The sequence below is a fragment of the Notamacropus eugenii genome, chromosome 3 (assembly GCF_028372415.1).
Source record: "Notamacropus eugenii isolate mMacEug1 chromosome 3, mMacEug1.pri_v2, whole genome shotgun sequence".
Classification (NCBI taxonomy): Eukaryota; Metazoa; Chordata; class Mammalia; order Diprotodontia; family Macropodidae; genus Notamacropus; species Notamacropus eugenii.
The window spans coordinates 114,852,444-114,871,203 of record NC_092874.1 but is presented as its reverse complement, the minus strand read 5'-3'; the positions used below and the strand labels follow the sequence as shown (position 1 = coordinate 114,871,203).

The 18,760-nt window shown below is 37.3% G+C and overlaps 2 protein-coding genes across 41 annotated transcripts in view; both read left to right on the top strand.

The window, feature by feature from the left end:
- The window catches only part of CALD1 (caldesmon 1), a 268,202-nt gene extending 259,331 nt beyond the window's left edge, over positions 1 to 8,871 (top strand). For 14 of the 17 annotated variants that reach the window (XM_072652672.1, XM_072652680.1, XM_072652671.1 and 11 more), the window contains 2 exons: positions 4,668 to 4,748; positions 6,448 to 8,871. In XM_072652672.1, coding sequence (XP_072508773.1) covers positions 4,668 to 4,748; positions 6,448 to 6,456 — 90 coding nt within the window. In that variant the 3' untranslated portion in view covers positions 6,457 to 8,871. The remainder of the gene's footprint in view (positions 1 to 4,667; positions 4,749 to 6,447) is intronic. The other 3 variants (XM_072652685.1, XM_072652677.1, XM_072652687.1) reach the window with 1 other exon arrangement.
- A 108-nt stretch (positions 8,872 to 8,979) lies between these two features.
- AGBL3 (AGBL carboxypeptidase 3) overlaps positions 8,980 to 18,760 on the top strand; it is a 136,256-nt gene continuing 126,475 nt past the window's right edge. For 15 of the 24 annotated variants that reach the window (XR_011976838.1, XR_011976840.1, XR_011976841.1 and 12 more), the window contains exons 1-4: positions 14,437 to 14,658; positions 15,841 to 15,904; positions 16,714 to 16,830; positions 17,858 to 17,918. Coding sequence is in view for 17 of the 24 variants with exons in the window: in XM_072652658.1 (XP_072508759.1) it covers positions 15,869 to 15,904; positions 16,714 to 16,830; positions 17,858 to 17,918 (214 nt within the window). In the remaining 7 variants the exon portion in view is untranslated. Of the gene's footprint in view, positions 14,101 to 14,429; positions 14,659 to 15,840; positions 16,104 to 16,713; positions 16,831 to 17,857; positions 17,919 to 18,760 lie in introns of those variants that run through there. The other 9 variants (XR_011976839.1, XM_072652659.1, XM_072652660.1 and 6 more) reach the window with 7 other exon arrangements.

The window sequence follows — 18,760 nt, the reverse complement described above, 5'->3', positions numbered from 1 at the left end:
TGCCACTTAGAAAAGCTGGCCATCTGCTAGTGATGACATTTTGAGTCATAGCCAGTAAGCCTTAGAAAGGTTGCCATTTATATTACTGAAATGAGTATTCATCCCAGTAAAATCACAGACTCTTGAAGTATTAGTTTTTTTACTCAAAAGCATAGCCTAGGATGATGTAATCATGCCTCAGCACATTACACATATAAATGATTACTCTTCTGTATTATTCATTAGTATCAAATTGATGAGCTGATCATCTTCTGTCTTGATAATTAAAGATAGATCAAAACCAGTTGCTCCCTTGTATGGAATATCTTGTCAGAATATAAAATGATATTTGCATCCCCAACAGAGAACCACTGCAAGTGGTCATGGTAACTAACATTTGTGACTTCATTGGTTTGAGAATTCTTTCCACAAATCAAGTTCACAACACTTCTTTATCTCAGTTCATAAGTGATTTCCCCATGTTCAAAGGATCACAGATTTAGAATTGGAAGGGACCTAAAAGATTATCTAGTCTAAACCTTCCTCATTTTGTAGATAACAAAGCAAAAGTCTAGAGAAGTAGTAATTTGCTCAAGCTCCCGCATGTATTAGTGGTAAATTTGAATCCAGGCCCTCTAAACTAAAACCAAAAGCTCTAAATCAAGTATTCTTTCTTTTAGACCTTAACGTAGCTAGCTCCAGAGGCTAAATTTGAACTCAGATCTTCCTTATTTCTAGTCCAACACCATGCCTCTCCCAATCAAAAAGCCAGAAGAAATCAGTTTACAAAGCAATAATGAAGTTTCTGCCTAAAAAATCATTTCCTGATAAACAGAAGATTGTCTCCTTCCCTTCCTATTCACAATTGATTAGTTAGACCTGTTATTGAACAAGTTGAACAAGTAGAGGTAAACATGGCCACTGTTTTATTCTTCAAAGTATCCTTTCCTTCCTTGAGACTATGTCCCAGTTTCTGTAGAGTTGTTACTGTACCTTAACTCACACCGACTTCTTTATTTTTAAATTCAATTTTATTTTTAATTGTTAAACATTTATTTTTTCCCCTCACATCTTCAGGGGTCAGACAGCAGGATCATCCCTAGTGAACAGGAGACACTGATAGGTGAATTTCAATCCTAGAACTGAGGTGATTGGTTCCAAGATGTCTTTTAATGCTTCCTCCTAAATGGGTATGCATTCAGAGGCATATGTTTCCAGGAATTCCGATAAGGACAAGGATGATGCTAAGTTTTTAGAGAGATTATAATACTCCAATTGATGCCCATCCAATAATAGTCCAATTAGCAAGAAAAAAAAGAAACACCGGGATTAAAGAGCCTACTGCTAAAAAATTATCTGATAAGAATATAAGGCAATTTCCTTCATGAAAACATACAATACAATCCAACAAATATTTATTAAGCGCCTACTATATGCAAAGTACTGTAGTAGGTACTAGGAATGCAAAAAAAAAAAAGCCAGCATCTGTCCTCCAGGAGCTTCCATTCTGTTGGAAAGCTAAAATAGACAGACTGTTATATCTTTGAGGAGAGAAAGAGAGAGACAGAGACAATGAGAACTAAGCAAAGGGGAACAGGAAAGGGTTCCCATGGAAGGTATAAGATCCTTGCAGGCAGGGACTGTCTAACTTTTGTATTTGCATTTCTAGTGCCTTAGCACAGTATTTGACACATAGTAAGTAAATGTTTGTTGATTAATTGAGGTGATTCATTGGCTAAGCTTTGGAAAAAGCCAGAGATTCCAAGACAGAAAAGAGCACAACAAAACTACCCTGCTCTAGATACAATATGTAAATGCCAGCCTTTGATCTAGTAAGAATTAAGAGTTCTCTAAAAGATTTTGCTCAACATCTGTCATTATTGGTTCTCCTTCCAAAAAGAAAAGTGTAAAATCTTTCCAGACCTGAATTAATGCCCACTGGATTCCCCATTTGGGTGTTTCTCTTACTGCTTGCGAATAGAATGTATACAATGTCATGTAGTTTTGCAAATGGAATTCCATTCTAAATGTATCTGCTTTGGTTGTCTTGTTTCTTCTTTATGTCTCAAATTCTCATTAGAAAACAAATCCAACACTAACCCATCTCTCTTTTTTCTTTAAAAAAAATCAACCAACTCTGTCAGCTGACTCCTCTTCCTCTTCACTCTTTGATCTCTGCTTGATTGGAAAACCTGCTTCTGATGCCTTCATTTCTTCTTCTGCTCTTCAGGAATGAGTCTTTCTTTAAAAATGTAAAGCCAGGTCAGGTAAATCCATTTACATTTCCACTTTGACTTAAAAATACCAACTTCTTTCTGTGCTTTAGACAATGTTATCCGGTAACATGATGAGCAAATTGCCAAAATGTTGCCATTGCCTTCCTTTGCCCTATCCCTTGTCAGACTTAAAATATACATATTAACAACCTGTACTGAGAATGCAAGCTGAAAATAACTTAAGATTCTGTTGAGTGAAAGGCTTACAAAAAGTATTTAAGGACAGAAAAACATTGGTATGAAAGACAAGCCTTCGATGAATCACCCAAGCTTAAAGCAAGCCACTTTCCAAACCTAGTATCAACATGTCATTTAGTCTAATTTCCAAAACTCTAAAGACGCCTTCAGGACAACTTGGCAACAGTTACCTTGTCAGATTGGCAAAGGGTCTGGGGAAACTCTTTCAGAAACAATTTGTACTCGTTGCTTGATGCTGCCAAATTAAATAGTTGTAGCTTTCTTGGATATCAGGGAAATGTGCTGTTGCTAAAATTCAAAAACCCAATGAGATCCTTAGCCAGGTCTAACCTGCCTAGAATAGTGACATGTGAAACCAGTGAGTCCTAGAAAAACATTGCAGGATAATAACATTTATTTCCTCTCTCAAGTCTACTCATAGTGACCCAGAAGTGATATCAGTTCTTGAAGGCTCTATTAGCAAGACTATAACTTGGGCGGATCTTAACTAAGCCATAATGGTTTCAAGTATAGATCCAGAAATGGGTTGTGTGTCTGGTGACCAAAGTTCAGCCTGCTAAAATCTGGAAAAACTCATCACTGAAATGTTTGACTTCCAGCAACTCAGGAGGACCACCTACAAAGGCATAGGGTCACAGTATCACTGGTTTTGAGTTAAAAAGTGTCAACCATGTAGAACCCACCTCTAACCAGTGGATGGTCAGAGCCAAACAGAACAGGCTAGAGACAGGAGAGTCAGGAATCAAACAGAAGTTTAATTTCAAAGTGAGGGAAATGGTTTGCAAGCAAGCATACATGTGCCAGAGCCCCCTCCCTAGTGGGGGGAGATCTCAATGTTTATACCAATGACTACACAGTAAGCTGTAGCCCTGCAATGAAGGGTAACACCAATAACAAGACGAGTTTGATTCTTAGCTGGTCTTCATGACCAGAACTGTCCAGTGCTTGTCTGAGCTCAGAGAACACTTGGTCAGAGCAATAAAATAATTATGTGAGATCATTCAGAGGGTGAGCACAAAGGATTGTTGTTATGCCAATCTCAGGGCACAGTTTGCTTGCTGGGCCTTAACTCTGGAAAATAGGGTGTCTCCTAATATCTTGACAAAAGAGATCTCCAAGTTCATTTTTCAGATAAGGAAACCACAACTCAGAGAATTTAACCCACTTGCCCAGGATTACACTGGCAACTTCTGAATTGTTGGAAGAAACATCTAAGCCAATAAAATCAATGACCCATGAATTTTTGAAGTAACATATTGATTTGACCTGGTACTAAGGAATGAAATTGACTCTTTAGAGCTCTCATTGCTGCATAAGAAGGGTTTGTCAAGATAGACATCACGGTTTCACTAAAGTGAATAGTTTTTGTAAAAGTACTTTCTTATTAAGAATCATTTAGGTAGGCTCTGAGAAGAAAAACAAATTTGTGTTTAGCACAAATTTTGTGCTATTTTTCATAGCAAAATTCACGTTTAGTTCAATATATACCAGGTTATTATAATTATACAATTTGTTGTCCTTCTTCCTAAAGTCTATAGTAAATTCTCCATTATCCATATGTGGATTATCCAACCTTGCGTATTTTCTGTAGCAAATGTGTGTTCATAGACCCTCTTCTCCATGCCATCTTGTATATCTTTAGCTTATCTTCCTGTTCTTCCTATTCTGACTTTTGCTCTTTGCCCATTTAGGGGTTATAAACTGCTTTTAATATTGGTTTAAGGAAAACTCAAGTCTTTTAGAAGGCAAATGCATACTGAATATATATATATTTTAGTTAAACTCTGCCATGTTTTATTCCATAAACACAGATCGTGAAAAGTTGAGTTATTTAGTTTCTTCTTATATCCCCATGCTATATGTCTGCCTCAGACAAACTGAGGCAGACCATTTAAGTGACTTCCCAAAGTCACACAGGAAATCAGTGATCAGGCCAGGATTATAACTCAGGTGTTCTGATGTCTATCCTAGTACTTTATCTGAAAGACAAAGGCCACATCTGCATGATGGGAAAACAAAAAACAAAGTACTTGGAAATGGTCAGTTTTGGGATGGGTCAATGGTCAGTTTGGATTTTTAGCACAAACTATTCAGTAAATACCTATTTCATATCACTGAAAAAATTAAATCAACTGAAAAATACCTAATTCAGAAATGAGGTATAGACATGGTTATATGAACTTTTGTCTAATCTGCTTCCTTTGTTTTTAACAGGACTTAAGGCCAGGTGACGTATCAGGAAAGCGCAATCTCTGGGAAAAGCAATCTGTGGATAAGGTCACTTCACCTGCTAAGGTAATTTCTTGTGTAATCACTCATGGGAAAGCTTCCATTTCATGATCAGTTTTGGTTTTTTTCTGAATGCCAGGATCAGACTACATAGGGACATAGAAAAACAGGCAGAAGAATTAACAGACTTGTATGAACAACCATTCTTTGCTATTAGCAAAATTGTTGTCAGACTGGTTGCCTGTAGTTTTTCCTAAGGCAAAGAATTGATTTTGAAACATGAACCTAAAATAAAGTATTTGGATGCCATAGGTACTGTGGGTAATTCAGAGTTACCTAATAAGTCTTATCCCTGTGGTAGTTCTACAGCTACAAAAAGACAAACCCTCAAACCCAATGACTAGAGTGAAGGTTTATTTCTTACTGTTTGTTGTTCTTTGGACCAAAACATGTCCCCATTTTGCAGATAGGAACCCTGGACTATATTTTAGGGGCTCTCAGATTGCAGAAAGAGTTCCTTGGAATATAGTAAGGATATATTAAGCACTCTTCTCTCCTACTGTGTGCTAATTCAACTTTTAATTGTCAATTCACCTATTTCTGCTATAATATAGTCCAATAGAGGGGAAAGTAGGGGGAAAAAAAATTATGAACCAATGCTTAAAGTCAAAAACTTGAGGAGAAAAAGTCCTGGATCTAGAGTCAAAGACCTGAGTTCAAAACCTGGGTCTGCCTCTTAGTGCCTTAGACAAGTCACTGACACTTTTTAAGTCTCAATTTCCTTATTTGGAAAATGAGGAGATTGGAAGAGATGACCTCTAAGGTCCCTTCTAACTGAATCTGAGATATCTATATTTCCTGGGTGATGGAGATTAAGAGCAATTTATAGGCCATTCCTTCAAAAAGCTGCTATTATGAGGTGGCCTGGTCTATTCCATCTACACAAGTGTAATTGGGCACATCTGAGAGAGAACTCTTATCCAGGAAGTAGAGCAAATAAATGGTCAGGAAATAATGGGACAGTAGCAGAATGGGCTTTTACCAGCTATCTCCCAGCTTCTCTGCCTTTCTACAATAATGCTATAAATCATCTTGTTCCAGATTGGCCTCCTTATGCATATGGGCAATTTCATTCCCACTTCAGATGTCATCCTATCATTCCTTCTTAAAAACTTGTCCATCATCACTAGTTCCTCTTTCAACCTCACTTACTGCAAATTCCAATTGTTTAACAATCAGTAATAATCAACCATGATTAGCTGATGGGCAGCTGAAATCAAGAAGTACTAGTGGTACTTGGGTGGAGTGATTTAGGAGTGGGGCTTTAGACTAAAACGTAGGAGTAAGAATTGAAAGGGGAGATTGGAGGACACCCAAACCAAACTCTACCATTTTAAGAACAGCTCAAAAACATCTCTTATACCACCATCAGCAACAATACTGCCAACCATAGTTCTAGAGAAAGGTTCTGGCTTTGAGTGCCATCAGGGCAATAGACATGAGGAAAGGAAGAAAAGAAGAAGAAAATAAAGTAGAATTTAAAAAGAACTGATAAGCAATAAGGATCCTCCACTCCCCCCAAAAAAGAAGAACACAGATGTAGAAGGAAGGCCCACCAACAATTATTAACAGTTATTTCAGGTACCAGTCAATGGCACTAAAGTCATAAACTGCCCACCCTCCATCTATAAATTTATTTTCTTGTTGAGAATTAACACATAGGTTTAAGGCTGTGGTTCACCATTTTAAAGGTCTTTTCTCTTAGCAGGTTTGAGACAGCTAGAGAAAGAACACTAGGTACCTGCTCAAGACGCTGGACCAGCTCAACTCAAAAGTGCTCAATTGTTCTGTTTTATATTTATGTTGATTTACTAAAATGTGGGTTCTTTTTTTTTTTTTTGGTTTATTTTGCATTATCCCAGTTAAACCCATGTATATTAGCACTGTATTTAATAATCACATTCTAGAGACATTCAAGGTAAAAGTACTGCCTTTGCACAGGAGCCTATTTCTAAAGAAACCCATGCTGTGAAATATAGACTTTTCTACTGAGAGTCATAACTCTATGTCTGAACAGTGATTTTAGCTGCATCAGAAGTCAACCAAAATATATTCAAGTTGAAAAATGCCTAAGGAATGTGTGCAGTATCCATAGAAAAATAAACAGTTGCTACTTTTGAAATACAGAAGTCATTGTTTCTGCACTTTAGAATAAGGCATGGAAGAAATAATTTTAGTTGACAATTGTAATATTTTCTGTAAGTTGCCCATGTCAGATTTGAGATACTGCAGCATTAATTTGTCTTTTTTTGTTTGTTTTATACTTCTAAAGTATCACTTTTTCCATTCTAGTTAAGTTAATATCTAAGTTGGATTATTATGTTAGCTGACAGTGGTACTAATTTCTTAAGGTTGGTGGTTTTGTGGATTTCTTCGGTAGTGAATAGTAACATGGACTGCAATTTAGAATATATATGTATGCATAAGTGTGCATACATATATACACAAACATAGCTTTACAAAATTTAGCGCCAAGCACTACTAATGGTAGGATGCTTTAATATGTGCTAGAATATTATATATAGTAATAAACCTACATAACTAGCCAATATCACAGCTTTAAAAAATAAAAAAATCACAACTGTTATATTAATATTTCACAATTGCCATTAGAAGCATGGCAGGAGATCTGAAAATTTTAAATGTCAGATGACCTTTGATAAAAGGGAAGATAAAGCAATGAAAAAAGAAAAGTTAGAGGAGCCAACGTAGGTCAGTGATTTCTATAAAACACATTAGTTAATTTATATAAACTACCATAATTCAAGGTAATTCTAAGTACAGTGTGAATTATACGAAAATATGCCCCCCTTTTCAAGGTCCACTCCTTTTTACAAGTGGAGCTCCCATTATAAGTTGGACATGTTTTCTAAGGTCCTTTCCAGCCCTAAAATTATATAATAATAAGACTCATTTTAAAAAAGAAAACCTATAAATTCTTGCAGATTGGTCTCAGGTGTGTGTATAAAGACTAACTTGAAATAAACTGGGTTTTAAAGAACAATTAACAAATGTGAGTACTTAGGGCCCAAATAATTTTCTCTTAACAAAATAATAATTTGTTTAAACTATGTTGTTTTCCTTAAACTTTCTCAGTTCTTAGCCAACGAAGATGAGTTGAAATTTCACAAATATGTATGAATTTCCGGTTTTGGAAACTTTTCCATCCTCACCCCACCTCCCCAAGAATCTTTGTCCAATGACTCTTTTTACATGTACTTATAATTAAAGGATAAAGTCTTTCTTAAAACAGCAAATGTTTATTCTTCATAATAGAAGAAAAATGGGACTCTGGCAAATGGTTCCTGATTGAATAGCAATGTATTTGGGTAAAGTACACAAACACACTCACCTCTGGGTTGACTTAACAGAGTAAGCCAGGCTTAGTTTCAAGCTCCTGACAAGCTGTAGGAGTTTCCAAATCTGTAATTTTCCCCATTCCCAGGTGTAGTTGGCTGCAGGTACATGCATACAAAAAAAGAACCCCCTGACAGCAGCAGAACCTATTTCCTTCCAGTTCAACCAAGAACAGCTCAGGATTTCAGACTAGTAGATTGGGAAGGGGGGAAAACTGAGCATCCAAGACTCTAAAATAATCATCCACTCATTTTTAAAAAAGAAGATAGAAAGATATATAAGACAATGAGCTTGACTTTGCATGCAGCACCTGAGTTCCCACAGATTCCATAAAAATGAAGTGGAAAGAATGAATTAAGTCCAAAAAGAGACCTACCCTGAGTTAACTTGATATTGAATATTTAAATTAAAATTCTCCCTTCAAATAAATAATATTCTCCTATCAGAGATAAAATTGAGAATAAAATATACAGTGTATCAATCCTGAATTATGCTCCAATAATTGGTTGTAATATGGTTTAGGTAGGATTTCACTTCCATTATTTTGTTTTAATCTTCTTTAAAAAAGAAAACAAAAAAACGTGGTTTTGTTGTTTACATGTTAGAAAATAAATGCATCTGTTAATTCTAAGAGGTGAGACTGCAAGTTGCCTAGCATTTTCTGTGAATCTGCCATTTTATAAACACTTCGGAGTTTTCATTGACAACTGATAGCTACAATACAAACAATATATTCTGAAAATGCATCCACAATAAATGAAATATCTCTAAATGTCTTTGCCTTGCTGGGTCTTTTTTAAGTATGAAGTATGCCAGGTGCAGTCATTGAGTAATTGTTTTCCTCCAAAGCAAGATTAGCATGAGAAGTACCTCTCTTTCAATACAGGCTCCAGTTTTCTCCTTTTAACATAATTTCTTTCTTTGAAAATACTTTCATCACAGGTAACTTTGCTAGAGAATAATAAATTGTACTTTAGGAGGTACCAAGTCAACAAGCATTTTTTAAAGTGTTTTCCATATACCAGGAACTATGGTAAGCACTGGGATTGCAGACAAAAAAGGAAGATAGTCCCTGCCCTCATTCTAACAGGAGAAGTTAGGTACAAAAGGGAACTGGAAAGGGAGGGTGGACCAAAGCTGGGGAGTGGGAGTACTGCATCTGACAACTCAGAAACTGGGCCAGGAGGGGAACAAACCGTGTTGTAGACCAGCCTACACTCAAAAAATCTGGTATGGATTTAATGGAGGAATAAAAGTGCCCTTTGTCCTTTTGAATATCCATGGACAAGTATGAGGTGCCTTTAAAGTTCTTTCCTTCTCCCCACCCAATTTCAAATATGAAAGATTTCTGATTTTTTTCAAGAAACATTTTTTATTATTAAATTAATTTGTTTTCAGTTTTCAACAATCACTTCCATAAGTCTTAAATTTTCTCCCCTTCCCTCCCCCAGATGGTGTGCAATCTTATATGGGTTCTACACATACATTCTTATTAAATGCTAGAGAAAAGCAACATTTTTTTAAGAACAGAAAAATGAATCAAAATACATTACTCAACAAAAATGTACTGAGTGAATGCTTACCAGCACAAGGCACTGGTTCCTTTGAAGTGAGGTAAGAGTGAAAGCATGCTGGATTTGGCCTCAGAGAACCTGGGTTTGAATTCTAACCCTGCTACTTATTTACCTACGTGATTTTCTGGGTTGCGGTTATTTCATTGAAAAATGAATGGGTTGGACTCAATAACCTTCCAGCATTGGAACTATGAGTCTGTAAAGGTTGTTTCTTAATGAAAATTTTGTCTATTTACATGGCACCTTGTTAAATTCTGTTTGAAATCTCAGGCTGTACCTGAGTTTTCAATATGGAATTTATGAATCTTGGACAGTTTCCTATCTAGCATGCTCCAAAGATTACTGCAATCCCATAAACCATTGTCAGGTCACTGGCAACTGAAACTTTACCAACTCAGAAGAGGGTAGATTCATATCTACATGGACTTCAGAAAGAAGAAAATCTGCATTAGTGTAAAATTAAAAAGATTTCAGGCAAATGAAAAATTTTATCATAAGACATGCATATAATATGACTCAAGTAATGGCCAATTGTCATTTGTGGCTTCTGAATAACAGGTTTATCTCTTCATAGTCATTCCATGCAAAGGGTCTTGGTAAATTTTCTAAATTTCTTCTTATCCCTGAGTTCTGGCTTGCCACTGGGTGCTCCAAGTAATAAAGAGAAGGAAAAAGTTTGGGGACCCTAAAAATACACTCTTCAGTTAGAGACAGAGGTTAGGCTAACTAAACTCAGCAATTAGACCCAGATGGGAGGAGGTGCCTTCAGGGACTTATAGGGACTGAGACAGAGTGAAGTAAGCAGAACCAGGAGAACTGTATACAACAACTAATACAATGTAAATGGGAAGAATATGATCGTTTTTAATTATTGCCATCTAGAAAAATGATTTTAAAAGAGCTAGTCTATAGACTAAAGAGTTTTGATGACATTCAGGTTAGATTAGTGCTTGGTTGAGACAAGATCTATAAGTCCATGACCATGGAGTAGAATTAAAGCAGCATACAATACTCATAAAGCCTCTCCTTACAATTCTGCAGCTAGACATAGCACAGATTTTGACAGATGGTTCCCACAGGAAACTCTCCATGACTTTATTTAATTGTGGCCATATGAATGTCTACATGAATTTGTATTACCAGGATGCTGGGGAAGAAATATGAGGCTTTGTTGTTGTTGGGTTTTTTTTTAAAAGAAACTCAAAAAATGTTTCCAGATTTGAAATTTGTATATCTCAGTCTTAGCTTCACACCTATGTTTAATAATAGCTAGTGTTTTTATGGTGTTTTAAGGTTTGCAAAGCATTTTACAAGTTATCTAATTTGATTCACACAATTTTATAAGGGAGGTGTTAGTATTCTTATTTTATCAATGAGAAAACTAAGGTTGGAAGAGGAAGAAAGTCTCTGAGATAGAATTTTGAACTCAAACCTTCTTGACTCTGAATCCCAGCCCTCTACCTGCTGTACCTGCTAGCTTCCTAATAAATGGCTCATTATTTTATCATGGAAGGATTGTAATCAATTCAAACAGAATTAAATTCTTCATTTTATGGAGAAGGAAATTGAGGTTCAAAAAGATGAAGTGACTTAAAGTAACACAGTTGGTAACAGTTAAAACTAGGATTTAAACCTAAGTCTCTTGATTCCCACTCTCGGGGCTCAAAATTAGACTTTAGAGTCTAATAAGTTTTATTTCTCTAATCAATCTTTACTGGTGTTTTCCATTTTTCTAATTTTCTTTTTTTGTCTTGCCTTTGGTCCAGTAGTTACCCTGCTGGGAATAGATGAACTAAGAAGTAGTACGTCCACCACAAAAGCAAAGAAACTAATGGGGGGGGGGGGTCAATGCTATCTACCAGTGTGAACCTCACTTCCTACAAAGCATGACTTATTTTTGTCATCCTCACATCATCACCACAACTACCACCACCATCATCATCATCGTCTTATTATTATTATTTTGCAAGTGAATTCTGTAGTTTGTCTTGCAGTTGTGGTAAGATCATTGATCCCAACAGAAGATGGGAGGAATGTGGATGGGGTGAGAAGTAGAGAACAAATTTCTCCCTCTCCTATCATACTGCCAGAGTCTGGTTTCTGGTACTGTGGCACTTACTATATTTAATATCTTTGAGTGCTGTGATTCTTGATTTATTAGATAATTAGATTTTTCTACTAAACATTATTTTGAAAAGTACCTTTACAAATAATTATAAAAATTATGTATTTGGAGCAAAAAATTTTTTTTCTGTTTGAATGTTAGAAATTATAATGTAAATTACTGGGAAAGTATCATTCCATTTATGAAATTATATTTATAGGCAACTTTCACAAGAATGTCTCTATTACATAAAGACATAACTGAATTGAATAAAATTGCTGCTTTTAATGCAGCTTGTTTCAATGTGTACTCTCTAATCTATTTCCTTTTCTGAGTTCTAATCCAGAAGAAACCAGGCTTCTTTAATGAAATGCTTTCCTTTCAAAACCATCTGTTATATTCTTTGCCTCGTGTAATTCAAACTAATTTAGCCACAGAATACTTTAGCATTTGAAATGTATTAACAAATCCATAAATGAAAAGCTATGAGGTCAAGCCCACAGGCCGCTCTGAGTGTATTAGCCAGAGTTCCAACTCAGACGATAGACTGGTGTCTTGGTAAAAGTAAACCACAAAGTGAAGGTTGGTGCTGAAATGGCTCCTCTTCTTCACTTTCTCCTTTATAATTCTGGAGAGGTCAAGAATGTGTGTGTGTGTGTGTGTGTGTGTGTGTGTGTGTGTGTGTGTGTGTGTGTGATGTCATATGACTGTTAGGAGGAAGAGGGTGGACTATGTCTTCTGTCTCTGCCTACACCTCTTTGAGGATGCCAGCTCCTGTCAACAAGTCTTCCTCCCTAACCCATCCTAGTCTGGAAGAAGGGAGGGAGGTCTGTGGCTTGGCACAGCAATCTAATTCCCATCACTTGTGGCTTCATCAGCTGATTTGAGAAAGTTATACAGAGGCAGAGTTTGTCTTTAAAAAAATGAACAAAATTTGATATTTTCTCAAGGAATCTTTATTTACATCATTGCAAAACACAGTTTAGGAAACACTGTTTTAGCTTCCTATTTTAAAAACTTAAAAACAAGAAGAAATATGAGAGTTGCCTTTTTTTGGAGCAAATTAAGTGTGCTCCAAATGTTAATCACAGTGCTACAACCCTTTTTTTTTTTCTATTCAAATTCTGCAGCACTTCTGCAGCACTATACATATCATCTTATGACCTTGGGCAGGGCCCTTATACGTCTCTACATCTGTTTCTTCATTTTTAAACCAAAGGGGTTAAATTACGGGACCTTAAGTCCTTCAGTTCAATTCCTACCCAGTCTCCCCAGCTCACCTAAGGTCATACAATTCAAACTGTTTAAATATAAAACATCTTAAATATTTTTAATGGAAAAATGTCCAAGTCAAAGGAAATTTATACCTATTTGTGAAATTTCAATTTTGCCTTCATTGGCTAAGCCTGAGAACGTTCAAGGAAAATCCATCTTTTCCAACTATGCTTGTGTTGCTGCTCTACAAAATAAAGTACCCAGAGAAGGCAAACTTCTCAGGGAAAATGTCAAGGTGGAAGGGACTTGCAATGTTTGTTTTTCAAAAATCCCAAGTAAGGGCAAGATCATTAGGATTCATAGAATTCTTCTTTAGAAACCTTTCTTACTATAAGGTCTCTGCTAAAATCTTTTAAAACCCTTTGAAGTATTATAAACATATTCAAGTTTTAACAAATAAACTGTGTAAATAGCATCATAGAGCAGAAATCGCCTAAAAATGTTATTGAGGGAGCCAGTCACTATTGAGTACCTCACTGCACCAGGCTCCCTAACTATGCAATACAATGATTAAAAATAATAATAATACTAAGTAACAAAGCTGATATTCAAAACCAAGCCTTTCAAAGTTAATGTTTCAATTCAATCCAATCTAACATCTTTACCATGTATACATTATCATGGTTCTAGGTGCTGGGGAAGATACAAAGAAGCACCTGAGTCCCCGCTTTCCTCTGAAAAAAGCAACAGCTTGTTCAGAATGCCCTGCGGGTCCACATCCCCTCGAAGCCACAGCTCAGGAGCCCCCAACGACAAACACTTGTTGAATTTGATTAGATTCCACCTGCAGGGCAGGGACTTTCTTAGTCTCCCGGGGAGACGAAGTGTAACTGCTCGGTGGTTGATTGATAGATTGGTTGATCCGAGTTCAAAATTCTCGCTTTGGTACTTGGTGTCTTCTGTAACTTGGAACACGACGCCTCCGGAGTCTGGGCCTCGGTTTCCCCATTTGATTGGATGGTGGGGAAGGTGGGGATTGGATTGGATCGAGTTTCGGGTCCCTTCTCCAAGCTCTAAGAGTCTACATGATCCGACGAAACCTTCCAAGGTAGCGTAAGAGGCCTAAAACGCCCTGGGTTGGGAGTCGGACCCCGCTCTGCGCAGCTCCCTTTAAAATCCCTTCCCCAAAATTGAGGGTCTCAGTTTCCTCCCCAAGGCAAACCCTGAATCCTGTGGTCTAGGGTTGCCATCCATTTCTCGCCAGCCAGGGGCCTGCCTCCGGCACCCCGGTTCCTTCAGGACCTCCTAGCCCTGTACTTAGCCCTGCCCAGACTCAGCTCCATAGGTAAGAAGCGCACAGCGGGGGGCCGGGCCGGGCCGGGCCGGGGCGGGGCAGGAGGGGGCGGGGTTAGAGTCAGGCTGGGAAGGGGAGGGTTCCAAAGGGAGGCTCGTTGCTGGGGTAACCAGGAGTGTAGTCGCGCGCCCCCAGCGGAGCCGTCTCATTGCTCGGGCTCCAGATCCGGGAGCTGGGGTGGGAGCAGAACAGCTACTCCCCAGGGCAGGCCCAAGGGGTTGCTCCCCAAACTGTGGGGGACTGGCAGGTCAAGGCAGTCGGGCAGGGGACCGGGGAGCGGCCGTAGAGTGAGAGAGCCGGAGAAGAGGCGAGGTGAGAGCAGGCGGGGCGGGTCAGCCTCCTCCAGAGCGCCCTCTAGCCTGGAAGCCGCTGCGGGGCGGGGGCGGGGGCGGGGAGCCTGGAGGAGCCGCGCCCTCCTGGTGTCTGCGCAGGCGCGTGCGAGGAGTCCAGAGAACCTCGACTGGGCTGGGGCCCGTGCCGGTGGGCCGCTACCTCCCAGTGAGGCCGCACACGGAGGTTGCCCTGGGTCCCGCAGTTTAATCATAACCACCCCCTGCAAAAGAACCTTGAAGATGGGTCGGCCACGTGTAGTCTAGGGGCTTAACTGGCCCCGCTCCCTTTACATCCGTTGTGTGTATGTCTCCTAGGGACCAGAGTTTCCCTAGTTTATTTAAATGAGCCATGTTAATTAGGGATATTAACATCCCTAGTTATTTAAGTTCTGCGAAGTGTTGGGATAACTAGAAGGGGTTGTGGAGGCTATCGAGGTCAACCCATTCATTTTACAGGTAAAGAAACTGAGGCCCAGAGATGGGCATTGACTTGAGAGAAGCCCGTTGTATATTGTCAAACTGTGCTGCTTTGTATGTTTTGCAAGACCATACAAATCACCAAAGAGACATGGACACAGTAGTGAGGTTACTAGAGTGAGAAAGACCTGAGTTCAAATCCCATCTCCACCATTTGCTAACTGGGTGATTATGGGCACTTCCGTCTGCCTCAAGTTTCTTTAACTGTAAAATGTGGATAGTAGTACTACCTACCTCCCACGGTTATTTTCAGGATCACATGAGATAATATATGTCACATAACATAGTAGGCACTTAATAAATACTTGTTTCTTTCCTTCTTTCATTGTCACTCTCCCCAAACTGAAGCTTCAGTTTGGCTAACGTTTAATCCAGGTCTTTCCTCCTTGTAAGAAAGCCTGATTTGCAAATATCTCAGGCTTCTTAATGAAATTCCTGACCTGGACTATACCAAGTACTAAAACACAATCGCTGATTTCCTAAAGAGGAAAATAAAAGTCACTGAATATCAAATTTGTATTTTGGTAAAGAATGATGCCACAAAAAAAATTTCCTCATGTCGGTAGCTCCAATTTCTTGATAGCAAACAGATATTCTTTAATAAAACATAAGGAAACTTGAGGTGTGGGGAGGAACAGAAGACTACAAAGACACTTTAAACGTTCTGTTTCTACTCTTTTCACAGTTATGGAATGCTAAAATAGGTATGAAAGATGCAGCTGTCACAAATGAGTAAGCAGTTGATGGAGGTGGGTATCTGAGCACAGTAGAAGCTGGAAGACATGTCTCTGTTGGAATGCTGAAACGTGTTGAAGTATTAGGGGAACCAAGACACAGAACAAGTAGTCTGTGAATCTAAGTGAATCAATGGATCTAAGAAGCCAGAATGCACCCACAGTGTAATTCCTTCTAACATTAAAATAACAGAAAATGGAATAAAGCTCTAAGGTAGCCATGAGAATCTTTGGAAAAATTTTATAACTCAGCATTATATTCCTTGACTATCCTGACAAATACTGTAAAACTTTGACCAACCCCAATACTTAGGAAAAGAATAGACTGTTTTGATGAATGTATTTTCTGATTGATTACAATATATATTATATTCATATAATTTTCTGTATTTTATATTGTAATTTATGGTGTAATATTATTTGATGATTCAGTATGTTACAGTGGTTTAAAGTTGTCATTTTGAACACGTTCTTGTTTAGTACTATAAAGATAAGGTGTGGGAGATTGGGAAGAACCCAAGACTTTACCAAGGAAATTACTTTTCTGATACATCCCTGATATGAACTTATTTTGTTGTGATTTGCTTCTTTCCCCCATGCAGTTCTCCCCAATTGAAGGGAAGAGGATTTCAGTTAATTGAGATGAGTTAATTGAATATTTCAGTTATTTGAGTTCTGATTAAGTGGATGTTCAGTTTTCATTATTTAAGCATATTTAAAGGTACCAAAATAAGAATGTCTTCTTTACAATTTATATTATTTAGTATTTATTATAATAAACACTTCTAGAGCCACAAAATAATTCCTTAGAAATTGTTTTGCAGTTTGCCTATATGCAAAAAAAAGAAAATTTCAGGCTTGTACATTGGGAAAAAATGTCAGAAGAGTCAGACAAAGATGAACAGCTCACAGACCGAACAACCAGTGATGAAGATGAGTTGGTATGTTTTATTTTATGCTACTTGATTTTTGTAAAGCTCCCTAATGTAGCCTGCAAATTATGAATTTAGTTGTTTTTATGAGTGCTCTAGGATTCTTTATATGAAGCAGTATATGTCATAAATGTTAAAATAGTTTAATATTTAAATTGTTAAAGAATGCCATATGTTGAAAATGATACATTTAACCACATGGAATTTGCCCTAGCTAAAAAAATTTAAATGAATCTGTGATCTCATCAATGTGGATTTTCCCTCCAGTAAAGTAGATCTTAACTCATCTATGCCTAATTATCCTGTGTTCTTCTTGAACTCTTGACTGTATCTTCCCATAAGTTCACCACAGGTCCCACCCCCCATCCCCAATCTACTAGTGGCCCGAATTAATGATGTTGTCTTGATGCAGTACTTTATCTAAGAAATACTAAATCTTCATTAAGATATAGATATGAAATTAAGATTTGTAATTCATATCCTTTTAATTTTACACATAAAGTTTTCATCTTACATATCATCATAATAGGTTTACTATGCCTTTGAGGTCACAGAGGACACAAGGACTTAAATGAGGAAAGTAAAGAAACAAAAACATGGCTCTTCTAATTATTTTAAGCAGTTAAATGCATCTATTTTGCATTTCTAAGTGATTTACTTGACTCCATTAAATTAGAAATGATCATGCAAATTGTAATTCTAAAGTAAAACTTGGGAAAAAATGTAAAATCTTTGTTTCCTTTGCAATTGTCATTCTTCTTCCTAATTTTAACCTTGTAATATATTTTGTCATGATTCCACCAGCTTCTTTAAACTTTAGTCTATGGGTAGCAATAGTCTTGGCAATACATCAGACTCAAAGAACTCAACAGTTATAGAATGCCATGTTGAAGTGATTCAAATTCAGCTGCACTGCAGCCACTAGCACCTCAATTAGTTCTTTGATTTCCACCTAGCAACTACTATAGTAGTATTAGTGATACTTTTAGGCTTTTGGATTTGTTTATAAAGTTTTAAAATAAATCTCTTGTTTTAGGATAATGATACCTTTATGAAATTTGTAAGCGAAGATCTCCATCGGTGTGCACTGTTTACAGGTTTGAGCTCACAAATTCACTCTTGATTCTCTTTATGATGATGCTAAATTGAATGGAAGGTAGGAAGTTCTAGAGAAGTCTTAGCAGTAGAGTATATGGGGAGAATAAAATGTAAAATAGGTGGGAAGAAAAAGAGAAATTTGAGATTCTTCTCATTATGGCCTTATTACAATGGTGTAGTGGAAAGAACACTGGATTCAGAGTCAGTTAGAGAATCTGGGTTCAAATCTTGGATATGTTTCTTTGAATTAGGTCTGTGTGACCTTGGGCCAGTCAAACATCTCTGGGCATTAGTTACTTTGTCTAAAATGAAGAGATTGCAATAGGTAATGCCTGAAGAACCTTCCAGCTCTAAATCCTCCAATTCTATTACTGTGATAAATAAGAATATTTTAGTGTACCTTGTTTTAAGTAAACCTTGACATGTGGAAGTCTAATTAAAAGAGTTGATTATTTTCTTTGTTAAATAAACTATTCCTACATTGGTAATTTGATTTAATTTACAAGATACCAGCTACACACATCTTTGTGGAAGTACATAATAGTAGTAGCTCACATTTATGTAGTATGCAATACTTCTTATGATTAATCCTCTGGTATTGTCTATAATGTTTTCCAAATTGTCATTCTCTTCACTTGGCAGAAACATTAAATTTTGCTGGCTGAGGCTATCTCTAGGTTCTTTTGACTAATGACAGGTGCCTGCTGCAGTAACTTTTATATTCTAAAGTTTTCTAAGAAATAAAGAATGCTTTTAAAAGTCTTAGTGCAGTTTTAAAATATTAAAGCTTTAATACACGAATAACCAGAGTGAATGTCTTTACTTTTATCCGTATCCCATT